This window comes from Haliotis rubra, unplaced genomic scaffold (genome assembly GCF_003918875.1).
Source record: "Haliotis rubra isolate DU_JTF1 unplaced genomic scaffold, ASM391887v1 Scf3, whole genome shotgun sequence".
Classification (NCBI taxonomy): Eukaryota; Metazoa; Mollusca; class Gastropoda; order Lepetellida; family Haliotidae; genus Haliotis; species Haliotis rubra.
The window spans coordinates 7,455,012-7,477,864 of record NW_025766968.1 but is presented as its reverse complement, the minus strand read 5'-3'; the positions used below and the strand labels follow the sequence as shown (position 1 = coordinate 7,477,864).

Below are 22,853 nucleotides of genomic sequence, written 5' to 3'. Positions count from 1 at the left end.
TAATATAACCATTAATATCGTGCTTATAGACCAAGTAATACAACCATTAATATGGTGCTTATAGACCAAGTAATACAACCATTAATATGGTGCTTATAGACCAAGTAATATAACCATTAATATGGTGCTTATAGACCAAGTGATATACCCACATTGAGTATGGGATATCAACCCACAATCAGTCAATCAAATGATCCCGGCTCAACTAAGGAATGCAAGTACATGAAGTAACATTGGCGTCACTGTCGGGTAATCATTTGTTGCAACTAGTGGGTGAGTACTGTAATGTGCACTTTCATTAATGTCATTATAGGATAATGGTTTGGTGCATTATTGATATAATGGACACGGGTCAGTCAGTGTTATCTTTGATACAACTGTAGTACCGTAATCTGAACTTTCATTATCATCATTATAATGATGTTTGGTAACATAAATGGCATCATAATAATCTTTGGTAACATAGATACAGTTTGTGTATCAAGATCTGTGGTGTCAATACTCTTGTTATAATGACCTGTGGTGATGTTATAGTTTGCTGCAACACTGTCATTTTATGATAATAGAAGCAACAAAACCCTTTCCACATGCAGAAGAAATCTCTGCTAAAAGCAGAGTCGATTGTACAATTTAGACTAAATCATGAGTGTATACAGGGATAGAAATACTTTTATTTTCTATGTGTGCCTTTGACTGTAGCAGTGATGATGATCTCTTGAAATTTATTGTTAGTACACAACAAATGTAATCTGTTCTCTGTTATCACTGATATGTCTTCTATTTAAGATGGCTTCCTTTGTTCTGCTTTCCCAACACCTTCAATAGCTAAGAAGTTTGTGAAAGGTTCACTTGTTCAATATATTTAACATATACAATTTTCTATTCAATAACCAAACTATCTGTACTCCCAACACTCTAAATGGAAAAACAACCAGATTTCTTTACATCATCAGTCATAATTCCAGTGATTTCATGGGCGATAAAGTCAATAAATGTTTTTGCTTGTTTGTCATTTGCATAAGTGTTTTGTTTTGGGGATTAAAAAATTAGGCATGCCATAAGGGCACCGGGAACATTTTTATCTGTGCCATTTCAATATTTATCGCGCCATGGCATGCTAATATATGGGGTAATTCGAACCCTGGTATATATGTTTCAGCAGTATCACAGCTGTACGATGTTGTTTGTAAACAAATTTAGTCTGGACCAGGCCATCCAGTGATTGTCACCATATGATTCCATGACAGAACATATGTCTATTTATCACAATAAAATTGTGATGATACCAGGTGTTCACGAAAAGGTGAGCGTATCCTGCCCCACCGGTCGCACCCGTCATAAACATATGCAAAGTCTAGTTAATTGTTCACCTGAAAAAATAATTCGGGAACGTTTGGTGCAAGTCAAAACAGGAAATTGCATGTCATTTTCTATGAGAACTCTGATATCATTTTAAGGTAATTGTCTCAGGAAACATTGACCACATATTGTATCACATACACTAAAAATGTAATTGACATACTATTAACACTAAATACAATTTTCGAATAAAATCTCATTTTAAACAAACCAGAAATGAATATAATTAGCAATAGATATTTCTGTCTTTCCACTCTTCATAATCCTCCCCCTTACGTCCATTCCAACCAATCTTTGTCATAATTTTGGCAGTTGATGTAATCTTTAAATATTATGAAGCACGATGTGTTGAGGTACAAGATATCGACAGGGTTGTTTACCATTAATCTGATTTATGGCTGCCTGTCATCTAAGATGGTGCTGCAAGATTAGCACTGACAAGTTATTAGTCTTCAGTAATGTCAGGTTTAATACACATGAAACCTCCTTCTTGAAAATGGGCTAAAAACATGTCATCTTGATATGAGGAGATCGTGTTTGTTATTGTTAAAGAATGTTCAGGACAAATGGTAGGTCAAATGAAATGTAGTGCATCATTTGATTTCATTGAAGTCTCTTTTAGATACTGTATTTATATTGTAATTCAAAATATCAAGCAAGACTCTTTGACATGACAGGGTGTATTGTGACATGACAGGGTGTATTGTGACATGACAGTGTGTATTGTGGCATGACAGTGTGTATTTTGACATGACAGTGTATTGTGGCATGGCAGTGTGCATAGTGACAAGACTGTGTATTCTGACATGTGACATGACAGTGTGTATTGTGACATGACAGTGTGTATTGTGACATGACAGTGTGTATTGTGGCATGACAGTGTGTACTGGGACATGACAGTGTGTATTGTAACATGACAGTGTGTATTGGGACATTACAGTGTGTATTGGGACATGACAGTGTATATTGGGACATGACAGTGTGTATTGTAACATGACAGTGTGTATTGGGACATGACAGTGTGTATTGTAACATGACAGTGTGTATTGTGACATGGCAGTGTGTATTGTTACATGACAGTGTGTATTGGGTGTATTGTGACATGGCAGTGTGTATTGGGACATGACAGTGTGTATTGGGACATGACAGTGTGTATTGTAACATGACAGTGTGTACTGGGACATGACAGTGTGTATTGGGTGTATTGTGACATGACAGTGTGTAATTGGACATGACAGTGTGTATTGGGACATGGCAATGTTTATTGCACTGTGACAATGTTGATTTTTATCGACCCCAGCTTCTACTCACTGATGGAGCTGTATAACACATCAGTCCTTCACCGAAATTCACAAACGCTATGCTGCTATTCATTCATGCCCACATCCACTGTGATCAGGTGCATATACATGAATTAACATTTATCAAAGCCAAGTTGAAAGGTTGGCAGTGGTGTGAAACATACAACTGTAAACAAAAAACAGCTGAATGTTTATGGTGTGTTTCTCTGTAGTTTTACATTGAACCGTCACGCTGTTTATAAGTATCATTTGATCTTTGCGATGCACGGAATTAGGATATGATTTCCAAACAATTTCATGCTATCAGACATCTGTAGAAAAATTAAACATGAGTCACTGACGACAGCTCGGAGTTCTGACTATCTGACACTCACTGACATTTAACAATGAAAGTGAAATGGCGGCACAAAGAGAAAGAAATGTTCATTTTATGCACATTAGCATATATAATTACCCTTGGATTCTCACTGAAGAGAATGGTTTGGGAAAGATCGGAGAGTTAGGAATGGGGTTTTCTTAAATGTTTTCGTGATGATGTTCTATTGCTGATAACCTCCTTTTATTGCCAACATTCTGGTGGAAAAAGATTCTTCTTGCTGATGTTCAGTTGATAACATCTCATATTGATATTTTCATTTATCATTTATAGTAGTCTCTTGTAGGATCAGCTTTTGGGATGTTCAAAAAGATTCCTTTTACAACAATTTCAGTCATCTGGTATATGTAAAAAGATTACTCGTTTGATCACCAGATAAACTGTAATTTGACATACAAATAGAGGTCTTAAGTGAGGGAGGGTATATGCTACCTTCATTAAGGTCTGCCATCTTTAATCCTTTTTGTTGTTGATTCACTGACATTTCACAAAATATGTCATTAGCTGTTTGCTAAGTATATAAGAGGTGCAATTAATCTTAATTGTGTTAATTGCATACATTTGGTATTATCTCTACTGTCAATAACAATGGAATTCTCGAATTTGAAGTTTGACATTTTGTGTCATCAATGTAAAGACATATGTTCGTGTCAGTGCTATGTACAAACCAAATGTTAATTGAATGGAAATATGTGCAGCCTGTCATTTTCTACTGCAATTAATATGAAAAATAACACAATAACAATTTAAAAACAAGAATTTGATGTTAATTTCTATGTCAGTCGTGTTTTATGAAAATTTGTTTTGTAGAATTGTATGGCAACAAGTCATGAATATTTAGTTTCACCCCCGGCCAAATTTAAGCACTGTGTTATCAGTTGTTAAAAACGTAACAATGTGTGGAAACTCATTAGTCTTCTCTCATTGAGCATCATATGCTTGATTAAAATAAGAATAGATAGATAGATAAATAGATAGATACCGTAGATGGATAGATAGATGGATAATGCACATGTATATACCCATGAATATTGCATGTATTTTTAATGTGCCGTGTTAGAGAGATATGAAGAAATTTGGTTGGGCAGTATGTATGTGTTTTCTAACATATTTCATAAGTAACATTTACCAAGTAAAAGACAGTATCACATTCAAATCTTCATTAAGTTGTACATCTGGCTACTTCTTCAACAGAAGAGAATTTGTTTTGAGTTATGCCCCTTTATCACACCATGATCCACTGGTTGTGAGTTCAACTCCAAGCTTCATCTGATCTATGACTTTTGTTCAGTTATCAACCTATCCATGCTGTCCAGTTCCGCCACAGTAGTAGACATCCCCCATCAGTGTCACTTCAGACCTTCCAATAATACAGCTGACATTCCATGATATGGGAGTGATCCAAGCCGACTTAAACCATATACTCATAAATTGTTAATCCAAACAATACTATATTACTCCTACGTTCATATCTTCAAATATCCATGAAGATCCTGGTTAGAATTGATCTTCAGCAACCCATGCTTGTTGTAAGAGGCGACTAACGGGATTGAGTGGTCCGACTTGCTTACTTGGTTGACACATGTCACTGTATCTCAATTGTGAGATTGATGCTCATAATGTTGATCACTGGATTATCTGGCCCAGACTCGATTATTTACAGACTGCTGACATAGGTGGAATTGCCTAGTGCGGCGTTAAACAACAAACCAACCAATGATATCTTCAAAGGGTTGAATCAGCCAACTAAAAGTGGTAACCCAAGGAGACATGCATTGATTGCCATGACCTGTCATGACCAGCATTGGTAAATAAAGTATGAACATGTTGCAAATAACGTGTAATCAGACCAACTTTACAATCTTATCACCCTCAAGGTCATTTTGGTGACCTGAGTGTGGAAGGCCATGTTTATGTCTAGGGCGTGTCACGCCAGGCCAGCTGTGTAGATAGCTGTTTTATTTATTACATAACCGTGACACCTGACTCGTAATATTTCATCGCCTTATGTCAGCGGGGGTCAAGATTAAGTCCCAGCTATCTTCTGTGATGGTACAAATTGGATACAAACTACCTTTTGTCAATGCACTATAATGCTGTATTGCCCTCTCTGATAAGATAAGAAAATGGGCTACATGATTTTGTGTGTGTAAAGGTCTCAAGTCTATGTATTTGTTCTTTTAATGCTCTAATTAATCGAGAGAAAGATAAGATAGAGTTTTTTAGCAAGCGTGTGTTATTCCTGGCTCGGCAGTGGGTGTTATGTGAAGCGTCTGGTTTGGTATAGAAACATTTTTAAATGCCATGTTTTAAGTCCAGCAGCTGTTGGCATGAGGAGCAATCCGTGGATAATTATGACTCCATTAGACAATGCTATGCATGATTAATTGGTTTGAATTGTCAGAAACATGTTTATGTGGAATATGTCATTTATAAATTCTATATGTACAGATATTCTTTATACATCTAATTACCATTTGTTACAGTTCTTGAAAATTGTATATAGAAAATCTCTCCTTATTGATAAAAAAGCAAACAACGTAATGCAAAACCAATTTTTTGTACTTTTCAATCTCGTTCAAACTTAAGAAAGTTGAAAATTTCAATTTTACAATTCCTGAAATCCATTTAAGAACAAACTACAGAAAATTCTCCAAAGAGGAAGTTTTCTTTTGAGGGTAATTTATGACCCCTGAAAATCTCTTTTCAAAATGCAATAAAAATTGCATATATCCTGAACAATTATGACATATACTAATGTTAGGATATACCAGTTGATGATAGAAACATTTATTTAAGTTAACACACCCAGGTATGTTTTATGATAAATGTCTTATGTAATAATCTTTACACCAGCACCACAAGCATTCCTCACATAGCCCTGTTAAACCTCTTGTAATATAAGTTACAATCCAAGTCTGTCCACAAGGCAAGGAAAGACTGGGAGTGGAGTGGATAGCTGCCCTCTTGACAAGAAAAATGAGAAGGTTGTATTTCAGACGTTTTGTGCTTAGTTCATCCAGCATGACGCACGGTTCAGTCGGCCGTGACGTACTGGTGCAATGTGAGGCTATCCCATCTACATTTGTAAACCACATCATGTCTGCAGAGACAACCACAGTTTGAAAAACCCATGATACTGGTTGTTTTCAAGGAACGTGTGTTGTCTGAGTTTTAATCATGAAATGGGATGTGGAGTCACTTTATTGTCACCAAATGCACCTGGACTGGGGATTTGTTGGACAATATGGTACATCTAATTGTGTATTTGCTGAATGATTAGTTGCATGATGGTGTCCTTAAAAGGAATGTCTCATCAAATTCTTATCTCTTCACATCAGGTGAATTCAATACAAACTCGGCTGTCCGATGCCTGGTAAGGTTGTGTAGGTTCGTTCTGGAGCCAACGAGATGTCAGCTTTCTAAAATTATTTGGCTGGATTTCTTTTCCATCTTGATTCAGACATTTCAGTCATTGCAAGAGGAACTAGATCAGAATAAAGAAGTCAGTTATTCATGATGAGGGTATCATCAGAATGAAAGGTCTAATTTTAATCAAATTGCTGCCACATTGCATGTCACAGGTTTAAATATTATCCGTTATCTGCAGGTTTTACACACACAGATATAAGTTTTGACTATCCTGAAAAATTAGTTTAATTTCTATGAAGGGCAAAATAGCAGTGAAAAACATATAAATGGACCACTGAAAATCAGTGATGACACCAGGTGTTCGCAAAAACAGTGACTGACAAAAATATTCCATCTCAAACATGTTCCCCATTCCCCAATGGTGCCTGTGTTTATGGGTTTCACCAAAGTTGAAAGTGTTTATGATCTGAATTACTCTTGCCTAACCTCACAAGTACAGATGGCAACAATTTATTCCAGTAACTCATGTATTGGTTTTTTGTCTAATGCCACACTTAGTTATGATCCAGCTACATGATGGTTGCCTTTTAAATAATCAAATCTGGAACATACAAATCCATGATTGATATTATGAGCAAACATACACACAGACAGGTTGCAATGACACACAATCAGCCAAGTCACCAAGATGACTATCAGATTCATCAAGTCACCTCTCACATCAAGCACAGGTTGCTTGGGAGGAGTTCCAACATACCATCCGCACGGAGTGAGTAAGTGAGTTTAGTTTTACACCACACTTAACAATATTCCAGCTAAATGGCATCAGTGTGTAAATAATCAAGTCTGGACCAGTGATCAACATCATGAGCATCGATCTACGCAATTGGGATATGATGACATTTGTCAATTAAGTCAGCAAATCTGACCAGCCTGTTAGTCACCTAAGACGAGCATAAGTTGCTGAAGATCAATGCTAACCAGGAGTTCCATGGGTGCCAGACAGAGTGATGCCATGTCCGAACACATGCCAGTAACCGGTGTCATGTTTCAGGTATATAATACTGTTATGTTAAAACCTTTGGACTTTTATCATTGTGTACCAGACTGGGGCCATCTCTGTGAACAGGATATATTTGCCTTGACAAGCATTTCACAAGTATGCCAACTTACTGGTATCTGGAACTTTTAAAATGGATAAACTTCCTGACTGTTCTTAATCATTTATGTGAATTCCCCTGCGATTAATATCAGCATTGTATATACCTTCATGAGTTAAATTGTGACTTACGTATACATCATTTGCCTTGGTGCTGTGAGGCACCATTACCCTGTGCCTCCCTGGCACATTGTTCCTGCTGCCCTTCATTGTTTAGAGCTGATTAACAGAGAAATATTCTCCAGCTCCTGGTTTTAGCTCTGGGCACACTTACAATTCAGCTTTTCACAACAATGTTGGTTATCAAGCAGGGTATCAAGCATGCTTCATATGAAGGAGATAAATCTTAAATAGTTTTTTATTTGCATTACGCTTAAAAAATGTATGACTTTCAATCTTTTTAATGTGCAGACTTCCCAAAAGGAAGATAGCACCATTCTCCAACATGTTCTACAGATGTGGAAGGATGAGCTCCAAGGGAAAGCATATTTCCCTCACCCCCCAGAGAGAAATTCCCTGGGGTGGGAACTTGACCAGGAGGGAGACAAATTTAATTATGGTGACCTCTGTCAAGTGTAGAGTGCTTCAGTCAGAGGGTCTGCTGACATCAAAGACAAGTTGTGATGCTGGAGGGACTTACATTGTCAGGAGGAAACTGACCAGGCTTGTTTATAGCATGTTGAAATGTACATGTCATCAGCTGATCTGCTGAAAGACCTGCTGATGTCCTTGATCACTACTATAGCGAAGAGGGAACTAATTTGCATCAAACATGTGGCAATGAAGAAACAGTCATTACTCCATCTTGTTTTTATATTTTTACTTTCATTTTTTCTATTGTCATTTTACAAAGATAACAATATCATAAATGTTGTTAATTAGAAAGAAAGAATATCCAACTCTTGTATTGAAGTTTTGGAATTTTGGTTTTACTCTATTTTGTATTGATTTAATCCATTTTTAAAAAAAACATGGTATTCTAAATAGTTTTGATATCCTATACTTGAGAATGTTTATATCACTAATAAACAAATCATCCACTGCACATGTACATTTCAAGAATTCCAGTGCATCCCTGACATTTCACACTGTCAGGATTTCATGAATAACATATAGGCCAAAACTGGTGAGCCTGACCTCCAAACGGAGACATGTTTTTATAAGGAATCGACTACTAGAGACAGAAGTGACACCAGTGGACTTTAGAACTGCAAGTGTTAGTGCAACGTGCAGCATATATATCTTGCAGGTTACAGTTAAAGAGTGTGCAGTCTGCATGAGTTATGATCAACATCTGTACATGTCACTTCCCAGGTTAAAGGGTGCACACTGCAGGTGTGTAATACTCCTGACCTTACACCAGCCAAATTGATGCCTCTCAGCCAGAAAATGAGCTCATTTGGTTATATACAATGTTTTAGTATAGGAAGGAGGGTTGATTGCTGGGGAGTGGGCTGGAAGGGAGACTTGATGGATGGGCTCATTTTTCAAGAGGTGTATATATTGTAATTGGAAGTTTGTAGAAGATGGTGTGTTGCATGAGTGGAATTAGTTTACGATTGTGTTTTGACATCATGTCTTGGAATTGTATCAACATGAAGCAGAATACACATTGTATTGAAATGTGTCTACAATGACAGTGTTACGTAATATTTGACTTAGATGTTTCTTGGCTACAGAACTTGAAACCAAGTTGAAATGATAAGATTTTTCAAAATGATAATTTTATTAGATAATCATATTAATATTCACTGTTTCAAATCCAAAATTCTATTTATATAAACATCAGAAAATCATTACAAGGAATCAATATAGAATATTTTCTAAAAGCTAAGATTGCCTTTGAGTATTTGAGTTAACAGATATATGTTTGAAAGTAAACGAATAATTGTGATCTAATTCCTTGTCACTTTTGATCATGACATTATTATGTTATTTTATGAATAATGATCTCTGCACTATATTTAGTTTCCAATTACACTAAGCACACCTGTCTTAATGGATGCCCCACATGAGAATCCATCTACTTCTATGACGATGACACATGAAAAATTGAAGAAAGCTGTCACTGATTTGTTTGAAATAAAATCCTTTTAACTTTAAGGAAAGTTTAAATTCCTTGAAATTCAAACCCTTCTTCCTTTCATAAAATCCAAATGACAGGAACACAAACCCATTAGTCTCTCAGCCTAATTTGTTTTATTATCAGCAAATCCTTCATTAATTGCTTGCACATTCAACAAGTTGCCTGAAGAGATTAGGTCCATCTTGAATGACCATGAAGATGCTCAGCTGAAAGTTGTAAACAATTGAAGGGCAGAGGTTCCCACGGTTACAGACAGGTGGGGTGTCACGGTTTCCCCCTCATTTCAGATTAAAGCTACCTAAATTTTCTGGCACTGCATAAAAACAGGCTTGACCACTCACTTGACTGACCAGGTGGCCAAAGCCAGGTCCAAGGAGTGACCACTGGTCATCGGGATGTTGTATGGACACCGGTCAAAAGTGCAGACCCTATGATCAGGGTCATGACCTCATTAGGTGACCTACGACCTCAGGTCTCAGGCCATGATTAATTTTTGTAAAACATCTCTTCTGGAGAACCTATTTAAAAAATTTGAGGACAAAACCATCTCTCCTAATTGATGCTACCGTTGCTCAAGTTTCTGACATTTGGGGACCATGGTAATACGGACTTTTGTCTGGAGCCATACCCCTGTGATCAGTACATTGCTTCCATGTTTTGGCCTTCCAATGGTCAACTGACACAGGGCAGATTAATAGCAATTATTGGGCTGAAAATGAATACCCCTGACAAACACAAATCCATTTTGGCCGGAGACCTTGGACCTTTCTTTTGTTGAGGTCATCGCCAGTGTTAAGTGTATATTTGAAGTTTTGCCCAGTGGTCATTCAGTTGTCAAGTCATGACAAGCCACCAGATGGCCTTATGAGGCAGAACATTGTCCTTTGTCTGTTTTTAAACAAAAACATCAGTGATGTATGATGTATAGATAGTGAAGAGAACCAGTGTGTCATACAGACCCTGAAACATATACATCCACTACAGCCCCTGGAAGTCCAGAATGTATTGCCATATAATATTTGGCAAGTGCATGATATATATGGCATGTCTATAATATCTGGTAAATGTATAATATTTGGCATGTTTGTGATACATGGCATGTCCATAATATCTGGCAAGTGTATGATAAATTGCAAGCCTATAATATATGACATGTCTCTAATATATGGCAAGTCTATGATGTATAGCGTGTGTATATTATCTGGCAACTCTATAATATATGACATGTCTATAATATCTAGCAAGTCTATAATATATGGCAAGTCTATGATGTATGGCATGTCTATAATATTTGGCAAGTGTATAATATATGGCAAGTCTATGATATATGACATGTCTATAATATTTGGCAAGTTTATAATATGGCAAGTCTATGATGTATGGTATGTCTATAATGTCTGACAAGTGTATAATATATGGCAAGTTTATGATATATGACATGTCAATAATATTTGGCAAGTGTATAATATATGGCAAGCCTATTATATATGACATGTCCATAATATCTGGCAAGTGTATAATATTGGCAAGTATATGATGTATGGCATATCTATTATATCTGACAAGTGTATAATATATGGCAAGTCTACGATATATGGCATGTCTATAATATATGTCAAGTGTATAATAATTGACAATTCTATATTACTGGAGTTTCAAAGTGTCTTTTATTATGTTAGGTTAATCTAATTTCATTTTCCTAAAGATTTTTGTTTTGGTTATGTAATGAGATATTAAACAAAATATAAAGGTCTGAATTCTTTTCTTGTATCCAATGTTTAAAGATACTTTTTAACTTTCATTCCTTGGAATTGTCAGTCAAGACTTTAGATATGATAATGGGTATATGTAAATTAAACATATATCTAAATATTGCAGGAGATAATAATCTTATCTTGGTTGTTTTAGGGTTGTTATTATAAACTATCTTAATGGTGAATATTTTGTAAATTAAATCACCACATCAAAAATCCAGATTAGGTATTTAAGTGTCCAAATGAATATCAAAGTCAAAGACCCAACACAAAAATCCATCCTCTTTGATAGAGGAGAGATACATTAATACATTTGTAACATTGTTTCTTTTGAAATCTGACCTTACAAAAAAAGAAATATTTTGAACATGGGAGGTCATGTTAACATTGCAGGCAAATGGGCAAATATCTTGTCTGTTTGAAGATATCCTCCACATTGAATCAACTCTCTGTATTTTTGGCTTGATCCCGTGGACAAGTTTACATTTCTCTTTGTACACCATTGGTCAGATTTTCTTTCAAGTATCTCAGCTACTTAGAACATTATCAGAGAAGTGTTATTTGTCTCAGTTTATCTACCTTGAAAAGAGAGAAATTGATTCTGTTCACCCACACCACTTCCAGCCCACTGATAAGTTTTGAAAGAAACGCTATCCCCCAATAATTATTTGTTAGTCTGTTTGTCCAGCGTGGAGAGTGTGGACTCTTTTTTTAACGATAACACCTTACCCCTTTCGTAGGCATGCTCAACCAACAGGGAATAAACACAGATTTGAGTTGGCGAGCGGACAGGTAGGGAGCATACACCTGAATATAAAACCAGGCTTTCGCGTCTCATCCTACGTATGCGTTTTCGTTAAAAACAAATATTTGACAAAGAAGCAGAGCTGATGCCGAATGTGTGTTTTGCCAAACTCGTGTTTACTTCGCGTTTTCAGTGCCACATATTTGCTGAATAAAAGCATAATGGTTAAGAGAATGCAGGCCGCGGGCAACAAGAAAGGTATATTTACTTACGCAGGTAGGGTGAGTGAGCAACTAAGTGGATTTTCTATGCTAAGCCGGGCCATATGCAGGAGGCCTTAAATCTCTGTTTAATGTTTAATTTGGGGTCTTTCATGAATTTACTTTTATTTTGGGGTCAGATGCGCGGAGTGTTTGAGGTTATCATGGGGATCGTGTTAGCAAACGACAAAGTTTTTCCGATTACTTCAAAGACAAGCACGGTTTATTGACAGTGAGGCTGGAGGTGAGAGAAGATCACTCTCCATCATTTCTGATTCTGTTATTTTTTTACAATCACATCTTCCTTGTTATTTTCTTAGGCAAATTGGATTAGTTGTTTACACATTACCAGGTAAACATCAGTTAGAGGTTTAAAAAATTGAACTGAAATTCCAGGGGTTGTCGATCATCAAAGGTTTTTTACATTTTAATTACGCTTTTTGTGATATTTGTCCTTAATTGGTCATTAGACCAGTACAACTGGGAAACTATGCAGGCTTACCTTTCCTTTGATCATCAGATCTGCATTCTATTTCCAAAGTCACCCTAAAAGACATTTTCTAGGATGATTAAATTGTTTCTTTGCAAAATTGCTACAGTTTTAGGGACAAAAGACAGAAAAAATGATGGCTTGTTTTGCAAAATATCATGAACCAATACAAGTCTGTCTTCAGTTACCTAAGGAATAGATAGAATAAACCCTTTTCTGACGTGAATATTTGGGAGGTGGAATGAGAGATGGCAGGTAGAAAATATCTTGCATTCTAAACAGACTGGTTGAGCACTTATTTTCCTGCAAAAACATTTATGTAATGCCAAACAAAATGAAAAAATACTTTTATTCATAATTTGTATTAAATTTAGTTAAACATGTCATGCCATATTAAGATAATTTATAAAGCATAGTAAAACTGGCATCAATATTTTATAGAATTAAATGAATTATATGTTACCTCAGTATGTTGTGTTTGTGTTGGGTGGAGTGGAGTGGATGTGCGGAGGGAGCGTGGGTAATGGTATGAGGGTAGGTGTGGGTGTGCAGTGAAAGTGTACTGGACTGAATTAAAACAAAATGTTAATGAAATAGAAATAATGCAATCAAGGCTGTTGATTCTCAACACGGGTTGAATCTTGGAAGCATATTTCTTGTTTCCTCTGAAAGTGAAGGCAGATTTCCTCTCACATACAAGGCCAGCTCACCTGCTCACACTCCACACAAACTCTTGTACCGTCTCTCAGCTCCACTCCACTCCACTCACTCACTCACCAGATCCAGCCATTCACCAACTCGTCCCACATGCCCACTTTCACTTACGCTCTTTACTCACTCACTCACTCACTCACACACTCACATCATATTAGCACAATACCAGATTTGGATACTGCAGGTTGAATTATGAGATGTGTCTGTTTTTCTCCAAGAGATTAGCACAAGGAAGAACAACAAAAATTATCATAAACATGACATTAAAAATGCCAGGAAGGATAACATATATGTATAGCATTCATGAAAATAATTTTACATTGAAAAACATGACAAACATATGCACAATGTCACTGTTTGTTGACAGAATGATTTCTTGCAGTTGTATGTACATTGTTATGCATGTTTCGAGCTGTTCTATGTTACAGGGAAGGGAGTCACAGAAATTAAGGGGGTCATGAAAAAAGAGGGGAGTGTTGTTGTTGTGGAAGAGATAACAAATGCAAAATGTTTAACACAGATGTATTTTTTTTTTCAAATAAAAAATTGTAAATATGAACTTTTTAAAGAGATTGCAATTTATCACAGGGAAGAAGTGTTCATGAAAATGTGTTATATAGAATGGAACAAATTATGATAGTCTTCATTCAGACCAGTCTCACCTCACCACACTAATAAATGACCTGTCCCTCACCAACATGTGTATATATATACATGTTTACAAGCCATCATCATCACATACAATATAGTCAGAGACCACATGCCAATATCAGTATATGGTCTCTGAATATTTTATGTGAAATTATTAAAAAGTTAAGGAAACACATTTGTTATTAAACATGGTGAACATAGATGTACTTACCTATAGATCTTCTTAGGACAATTTGTCAAAAATCTTTAGTGTGACAAGTGAACGCTTTAACCACTAGGCTACCCTACCGCCCCAAATGTCATTTGAAGTTTATTGAGAAAACAATAGGTGAAATACTGGACATCTATGTAAAATTTGGGGGTAGAACATAACAACAAGAAAGAGGCATCCCCATGGGCACCAGTTGTGCTCCCCTCATTACAGATCTGTTTCTTTAGGCATATAAATCTGCTTGGGTTGGCAAAATCAAAACAAGGTAATTTGGCCAAGAAGTTTAACTTAAGCTTCAGGTATATCGATGATCTAATATCATTCAATAACCATCAAATAGTCAGTTGCCTTCACTGATTTACTCACTTGATGTGCAAATAAATTAGACAAGTGTTTTATATTAAGATCGAATCATAAAGATTCACAGGGACTAAAACATTTCCACAATACTGTGTGACAAAAGGGGTGATTTCAACATTCCAATAGTCAATTTTCCCTCCATCTTGAGTAATATTCCAACAGCTCCAACCTTTGGTGTTTACATTTCACATAACTTTTGAGGTACAATCAAGCAATATCTTTTTACCATAATTTCAAGGAACATCATAAAGACTTGCTCAGAAGTTGTTTGAAGTTTCACCATTCAAGGCCTCAGAAAAGCTTTGCAAAATGTTTTATGGAAGACAAGTGGAGAAAATTTCAGACATTTGACACATTGGTGACAAAAATGTCTGAGGCAGTTCCCTATTTTGACTTGTACCACACGTTCCCAAAATTTCCAGGTGAACGATTGACAAGTCTTTGCATAACAAGTGCCACTGGCTGGGTAGGATAAACTCACCTGTTCCATGAACACCTGGTGTCATATCTATATGATAGTGATTCATAAACATGCTCATGATATGGCCAGAATCATACATTCGCTTTTGTTTTCAGTAGCGATTTCATACGGTTGTGGAATTAGGGTTGTGACCTCTTTTTTGAGAACCATGAAGATCCAGGTTAGAATTGATCTTCAGTAGCCCATGCTTGTGGTTAGAGGTGACTCAGGGGTTCGGGTGGTCAGGCTCGCTGACTTGGTTGACACATGTCATTGTATCCCAGTTGTGTAGATTGATGCTCATGCTGTTGATCACTAGATTGTCTGGTCCAGACTCGATTATTTACAGACCACCACCATATAGCTAGAATATTGCTGAGTGTGGCATAAAACTAAACTCACTCACTCACTGTTTTTTTATGTGGAAAGGATCAGGTTTATTGTCACACAGCACATCTCTCCCTGTTTTGCTATGCTGACTCCGATCTGGATTGATTTTGATGAAATGCAATGTACATATGTACACATACACAATGAACATTCAGATCTGCAACCTCTAAGTGTTGGTGTCATTTTGACATTAATAAAGTTCAGTTGATGATATTTTTTTGGCATGTTCAGACAAGACAATAAAGGTGAACCACAGGACACTTGTGAGTTTGTTATGACATGGGATGGTTGTACACTAGTTAAACCCCTCATGCACAGCCAAGTGACCCCAGGTCCCCGCACTAGTGGTATTGATGTCTGGAGTGCAGAGTGCAGAACGTCACTGACAGCAGCCACAGGCACAACAATAGCAGAGGTGCACCACTGTTTACACACAATGCACAGTGCACCGCAGTAGATGGATAGGGCTGCAAATTAAAGCAGTCTTATGTATTATTTTAGGTGAACTGCACTCACTTGTTATATTGCCAGACCAGTTTATTTGTTTGTTAAACAACAAATCCTGTTTAATGAAATTAAGCAAACAAGAGTCTTTTATTGGAAGAATGGTTTGCACGTCCTTTCATAACTGATGTTACATTTCATTCAGGAAATTATCCTAAAATCCCTCATGACTGAAAAAGGTTTGTATCCTGCCTTTAAATTGTGATGAATAATATCTCTGAAATAGACAAAAAATAATTTGATCAGTACAGTTGGTTATTGATAAAAGAGCAAAATGTAATTAATTCTACCTACTTTATGGTGTATCCGCATTTTGTTTTGCCTACACACATGCTATAAGAACATGTTTAAAGAATTGCTTGGGTGAGGCTCATCACCAACACACCTACCATACCCAAAAATACAAACTATTCATTTCTCCCTTCTGCAGTACGGCAAAGAAACAAACATACTTTTTGTCTCATGGTCTCATTTTCATGTCATAACCATAATTCAAAAATCGTATCCCAATTGCGTAGATGGATTCCCATGCTGTTGTTGACTGGATTGTCTGGTCCAGACTTGATTATTTACAGACCGCCACCATATAGCTGGAATATTGCTGAGTGCGGCGTAACACTTAACTCAGGCACTCACTTAGTCTGTCATACAGACCCTGAAGTAAATATATGCAAGAAATCCCACGCAAGTCTAGACAATGTGGCAAGTGTAAAGAAAGTCTCAGGGCTTCTTTTCATTATATTGTATTTATTTCACTTTGAGCTTTTTCTTCTGTAAAATATGTTCATTTCAGAGACTAGTTGTTAGTCTAGCACTCTCATAATTCAGAAATACTAATTGCTCAAATATTAAGGCTCCATTTAGTAACAGTATATTTTGTTCCTGAAATGATCAAAATATATTATTTCAGTTATGTTACATACGATGAAATGATAGAAAATTCACAAAAATAAACAGACATTTGTCCAAGTATGATTATCATTGCCCTGCTGACCTCCAATGTACAGTACCATAGCCTGGTGTGACTTTGGTGAGGTAATGTTAGCTCATGGATTATTCCCTGCAACAGAGGTGTTATCATTAGCAAGCTGCCTTACATAATGTGAGGCAGGAGGTCAGTATTGTTTACACAACCACTGATAGGGCCAGCCTTGTGTTACCTCAGGTCAGCTGGGGTCACCTGGCTGCACGTAGCAGGGTAGGCAGTCGCAGCAGCTGTCTACACTATGATCACAGTCGACAAGAGCTTACAACACATGATGCTGTCTTTTATTTTCATTCCATGACTCTCAGATATTAATGTTTATTTATTTGAATAATTTTAAGCCATGACCTGATTATAGAATTGTTTTGTGCTTGTTATAAACTCAATGTTTTACTCTCGGTGTTAGCTCAGTTTAATTTTTGTGGTCTGGGTCTCACTGTGAGATGTATTTTTTAACCTGATTGGATTTTTATCAATTTTAATGTTTGAGGTAGGTTATTGAAATTTGTTTATGAAATATTGACACTGTACACATTCAGGACAAGTGTATGTACATTTCATCTAAATGATATTGTTGAACCAGTATAGATGCACAATTTAATGCACATTCTGAATTATATATTTTGCTTTTCCTAAACAACTTCTGAAGACAATCATAGAAGAAAAAATATGAGAATTGATATGTTTATTGTTTCCCAAAAAAATAATCTGAAATGTTGAATTTGAATGAAAAAACATGTCTTAGATGTTCCCACCCAGAATAATGCCACTGAGCATGCTATGGAATGTTACCGATTCCACCACCCAACATCGGTTTCCGAAGAACACAAGAGAAGATACCCCGACTTCTTTCCTTGCTGTGGTATCACCAGTGTCATGTATTTCATGACAGGAGGAGATAACGAGCAATAAAAGAAAACCAGAGAGTCTTGGGAATTTTTATAGCTGTATATTCTTATGTCATCCAGTGCAGGAGTTTTCTAATGCAGTGCCAATGACAAGGGTTGTTTATGGGAGTCATGGCCCAATGTTTGTGTTGAAATCGGAGGACTTTCGTCAACATGTTATGGCGTCTTGCTTCTGTATATGTACAAGTGGTCTTCCGATGTTTTGTCTCCTTGCACATTCACCGAGGTTTTGTGTATAAACAATACACAGGTTTACGCTCTGACATGCACGTAAAAAGGAAACATCTTACTTTGATTCCATGGTGTTCAAACAATAGAAAACCCAGATTTTGAAATTTCTTCCCAAGTTCTGACATCAGCTTGATATGGAATTGTTAAAAGGATATGTTTCTAATTATTCCATTTCTTTACATATCGTAAAACAAAGTCGTTTTGAAAGTGTTTTCAGTTAGTTAAAGGTGTGTGTTTCATTGGAAAAAAGTCAGTGTTTTCAAATGGGATTGGATGTGAAAGAAAAAGAAGGAAATGGTGGTTTGATTCTGAGGAGGTACTCCTGAAGTGCATAGATACTGTTATCTTGTCAGATTTGGTTTTCAAATATCAGTAAGAAATCGTAAAAAGGTTGTCCCAATGTGTTTCCCATACATGTGACACTTGAATGGATGAGTATGACACAGTGATTAGCTAGGATTTCATTTGTTTTGTCTTAAAAAACAGTTGAAATAAACATTTAAAGAAGGAAATTGTTGTACAAATAGTAAAAACGTCCAGGGCGTATATCACAGGAATACTGATTGTCACCAGCATGGCAGCTACTCAGGTTTCTAGAACTTGTGAGGGAGTGTGCAGTTCTGCTTGTACTTTTTGAATAAAAAATGTATTTAGGCCTCACCAGATTTATCACAAATTTATGGAAATAAGAGCCTACATATTTATAAGATCATTGTTATTTCTACAACAATAACCTAATGACTATATCAAGCGTACATATGATGAAGTCACAAAGCTTTGAATCTTTAAAGTTTATATCTATCCATTTGGAATTCTCTGTTTAATACTGGGGGTGGTTGTGTAACCTTGTGGTTAAAGCATTCGCTCGTCATGCCGAAGACCCGGGTTGATTCTCTACATGGGTACAATGTGTGAAGCCCATTTCTGGTGTCCCCTATCGTGATATTGCTGGAATATTGCTTAAAAACGGCTAAAGACTGAACTCACTCACTCACTGTTTAACACTGTCTCTGCCAACACACATGATACAAGCATTAGTGAATCCAGAAACATTGTAGATTTTTTTTCAGGCATAATTTGGAATTATTTATAAAAATATAATATTGTTTCATCCACCAGTTCCATCATCTCTCGGCCAATTTATCTATTGACTAAATATTCTGTTTGTTTTCAACTTAAGCTGTCTTGTGTAGAGATGTATAAGAACACAGACTATCAGTTGTTGAAGAAAAGACACATGTATATCTTCAACTAGCATTGTAAAAGTCTATCATTTCTATAGTTTGGCGAGCGGAAGGTCGCGTGTTCGATCCCCGACCGTGTCATGCCAAAAGACGTTAAAATATGGTACTTGTTGGTCCCTGCCTGGCGCTCGGCATTAATGGGTACATCAAGGACTGGTCGGCTCGGAGTCAGTATAATGTGTCTGAGTGGCGTATTCGTGCTTCACTGCCGCATGGTATCCAAAGTGCTACAGCTTCAGTCTGGGCTAGTACAAGCAGCCGCTCATACACATACACACGCATGCACGTCGTCATATGAGCGAAATATTCTCAAACACGACGTTAAACCCAATTCTCACCTCACCTATAGTTTGGCAATATTGACATTACAACATGCTAATATTGTTAATAGTATAGAGATGCTTCATTACCATTTACATGATTCCAGTAGAAAGGTCTGTGCTAACTGGGTTTCCTGTGTCAGTGCTGAAGACTTTCACCTATTCCTGTGTCAGTGCTATAATGGTGCTCATGACTTTCAATATAACCCACATCAGTTTCATGTATGAGGCATGGGGCGGTGGGGTAGCCCAGTGATTAAAGCATTTGCTCGTCATGCCAAAGAAGCAGGTTTGATTCCCAACATGGGTACAATGTGTGAAGCTCATTTCTGGTGTCCCCCACCATGATATTGCTTGTATACGGCTAAAAACGGGGTAAAACCAAACTCACTCATATTCACAAAACTTTCCTCGATGCTCATGCTGTTGATCAATGGATTGTCTGGTCCAGACTCGATTATTTACAGACCGCCACCATATAACTGGAATATTGCTGAGTGTGGCGTAAAACTAAACTCACTCACTCACTAGATTGGAGCTCATCATGTTGATCACTGGATTCTCTGGTCGAGACTCCATTACTTATGGACCGCGGCCATATAGCTGAAATATTGCTGAGTGCAGCATAGATAATGCATAATGCAGATGACCAACATGCATGTAGATGTTAAGCCTCCAAAGAAGTGTCAGCCAAACACCAGCTTTATTACACCTGGAATCCTTCAAGGGGTATCCTTCTTCCCGAGGAATCATCTGAACAGCTGGCACTCTGTTCCTGTTGTATAGGCTGTACATTTCTCATGTACATAGCGTGTATATTGCTGTTATCAGCACCAGTGACAGGTCCCGGATGTGACACTCAGTGTAACAATGGGTGTTGTGCATGGCAAGTCACACACAGTGATATACTGGTCGATTGTTCATGCTTTGTTTATTTCATGGGTAAAAACTGGGAAACCCTATCCATGTATGTTTAAGAGGTTGGAATGTGATACGAAGACTGCAACATAAAATGCCAGATTAAAACAGCTGGTGTAAATTGGGTTTGATTTAGAATTTCAGCTTGGTGTGCGATCTTGGTGATAACATGTTTTTATGCACTTGTCATCTGGGAATTTCCACACTCTGATCTTGGGGGCCATTATTTTTATTTTTTGAGTCCATATGCTCCTCACCTCCTACCAGCATCAGCTATTGTTATTGCTGCATAACACACATACAATGTACTCCCACATAGCTCAGTGAAGTGTTATCACTGGGGTTACACTTACAATATCGTTTTTGTAATGTACACATTACACAATCAAGAATTTGCGACTGAGAAGATGTTCTGCAAGAATTGAATGAAACAGGATTGCTTCATGAATTTCTAATTCCATTTTCAAAACATACCTTCTACTTATGTCAAAACAAATTAATTAAATTTCTCTAGTTTCTATGTCAGAACACTAAAAACAAACCCGGAAGAAATGTTTAATTTGTTGATGTTATGGGTACTTCTTCGGAAACTATTTTCCTAAAAACAAATTTTCACTTATGTTCTATTTCTGAATAAGGAAATTTAAAATGTTAATTTGTTGTCACCTGAATAGTGTGTGTCTTAAGACAATCTTCCTACCAACATATTTGGGATTATTTTTTGCCCTGTGACAAAGACAAAACAATTATATGTAATACTACAGAGATACTGTAGCCAAAGTGGTGCCTGTACTTAGTAACTCTGTCTTAGGTTCCGATTGTCATCCTTCATCAAGATGTGTGAGACTTGGAGTCACATGATTGATTATTCTCTCCCAGAATTATTCAGTAGACACATTGAATCAATCAAACATATGATACCTAGAGAAATCAATTGTGTGTCATCTGTAGGCTCGTTGATAGTTGAAATAATCAATATGAAAATAATGAAATAATCATATGGAGTAGGATGCTAAGTTGATTACTAACTACTATAATTAATCTTACCAGAAAAGGTTTTAGCATCAACAAAGGTTCCTTTAATGTCTTGTGTCAAAAACATGTCAAATATTACAGGACATCCTTGATCATTGTGTAAATCTTCAAACAAAGACTTACTGACTGACATTATGAGGCCATTATTAATTAGACTTACATCCAAAATTATCACACAGTTTGTGTGTTTTATGTTTCATGAGTATATTTCAAAGTAATTGATAATAGCATTTTATACATTAACTGTAGACAGATATAATTCACATGAAACATGACTATTTGATGGGACATGATATGTGTATTTGATCAAACACGAATGTTTGAGAGGACTATGTATATATGTATTTCATGGAGTAAGTGAGTTTACTTTTACACAGCTTTTAGCAATATTATGGCAAGGAACACCAGAAATAGGCTTCACACATTGAAACCATTTAGGGAATCGAACCCGGGTTTTCAGCATGACGAGCCAACTCTTCACCCACTAGGCTACCCCACCACCCATATTTCATGGAGACAGAAAGACAAATACAATTCACTTGAAGAATATATGTTTCAACACAGGACTCAGAATATGCCTGTTTCATGAAGGATGAATGGTTCGACTTAGTTATTTCATGAAGCAAGAATGGAACAAAATTTAGTTCGACTGGAGTCCAGTTGTGTGAGGCAGGTTTGGTAGTAAGCAGGGATGGAAGTATAATTATTAATATTTTATTATCTAAGGTCCAACCAGCTGGGAGTTTGCCCATGTTTTCTGTTGTGACAATTCATTTGTTGATTGTGTTTCAGCCAGTGGCAACATCTACTCTTGGGGAGGTGGTATCGATGGTCAACTTGGTCATGGCATGAAGGTGTTTGTGACCCGACCCTGCAAGGTCAAGGACAGTCAGCTGACAGGTCAAGTCGTACATATTGCATGCGGAGAGTCCTTCAGCACTTGTATAACAGGTACCAAGTTTTTAAAGTTTTGTCTGAAAACAGAATGTGTTTTAGATGGTACTTGATTTGATCTAGTGG

The 22,853-nt window shown here is 36.8% G+C and overlaps 1 protein-coding gene across 1 annotated transcript in view; it reads left to right on the top strand.

Moving 5' to 3' along the window:
• The window catches only part of LOC124282489, a 207,789-nt gene that overhangs the window by 149,959 nt on the left and 34,977 nt on the right, over positions 1–22,853 (top strand). The window contains exon 8 of the mRNA XM_046718497.1: positions 22,626–22,784. Within this exon, the coding sequence (XP_046574453.1) occupies positions 22,626–22,784 (159 nt within the window). The remainder of the gene's footprint in view (positions 1–22,625; positions 22,785–22,853) is intronic.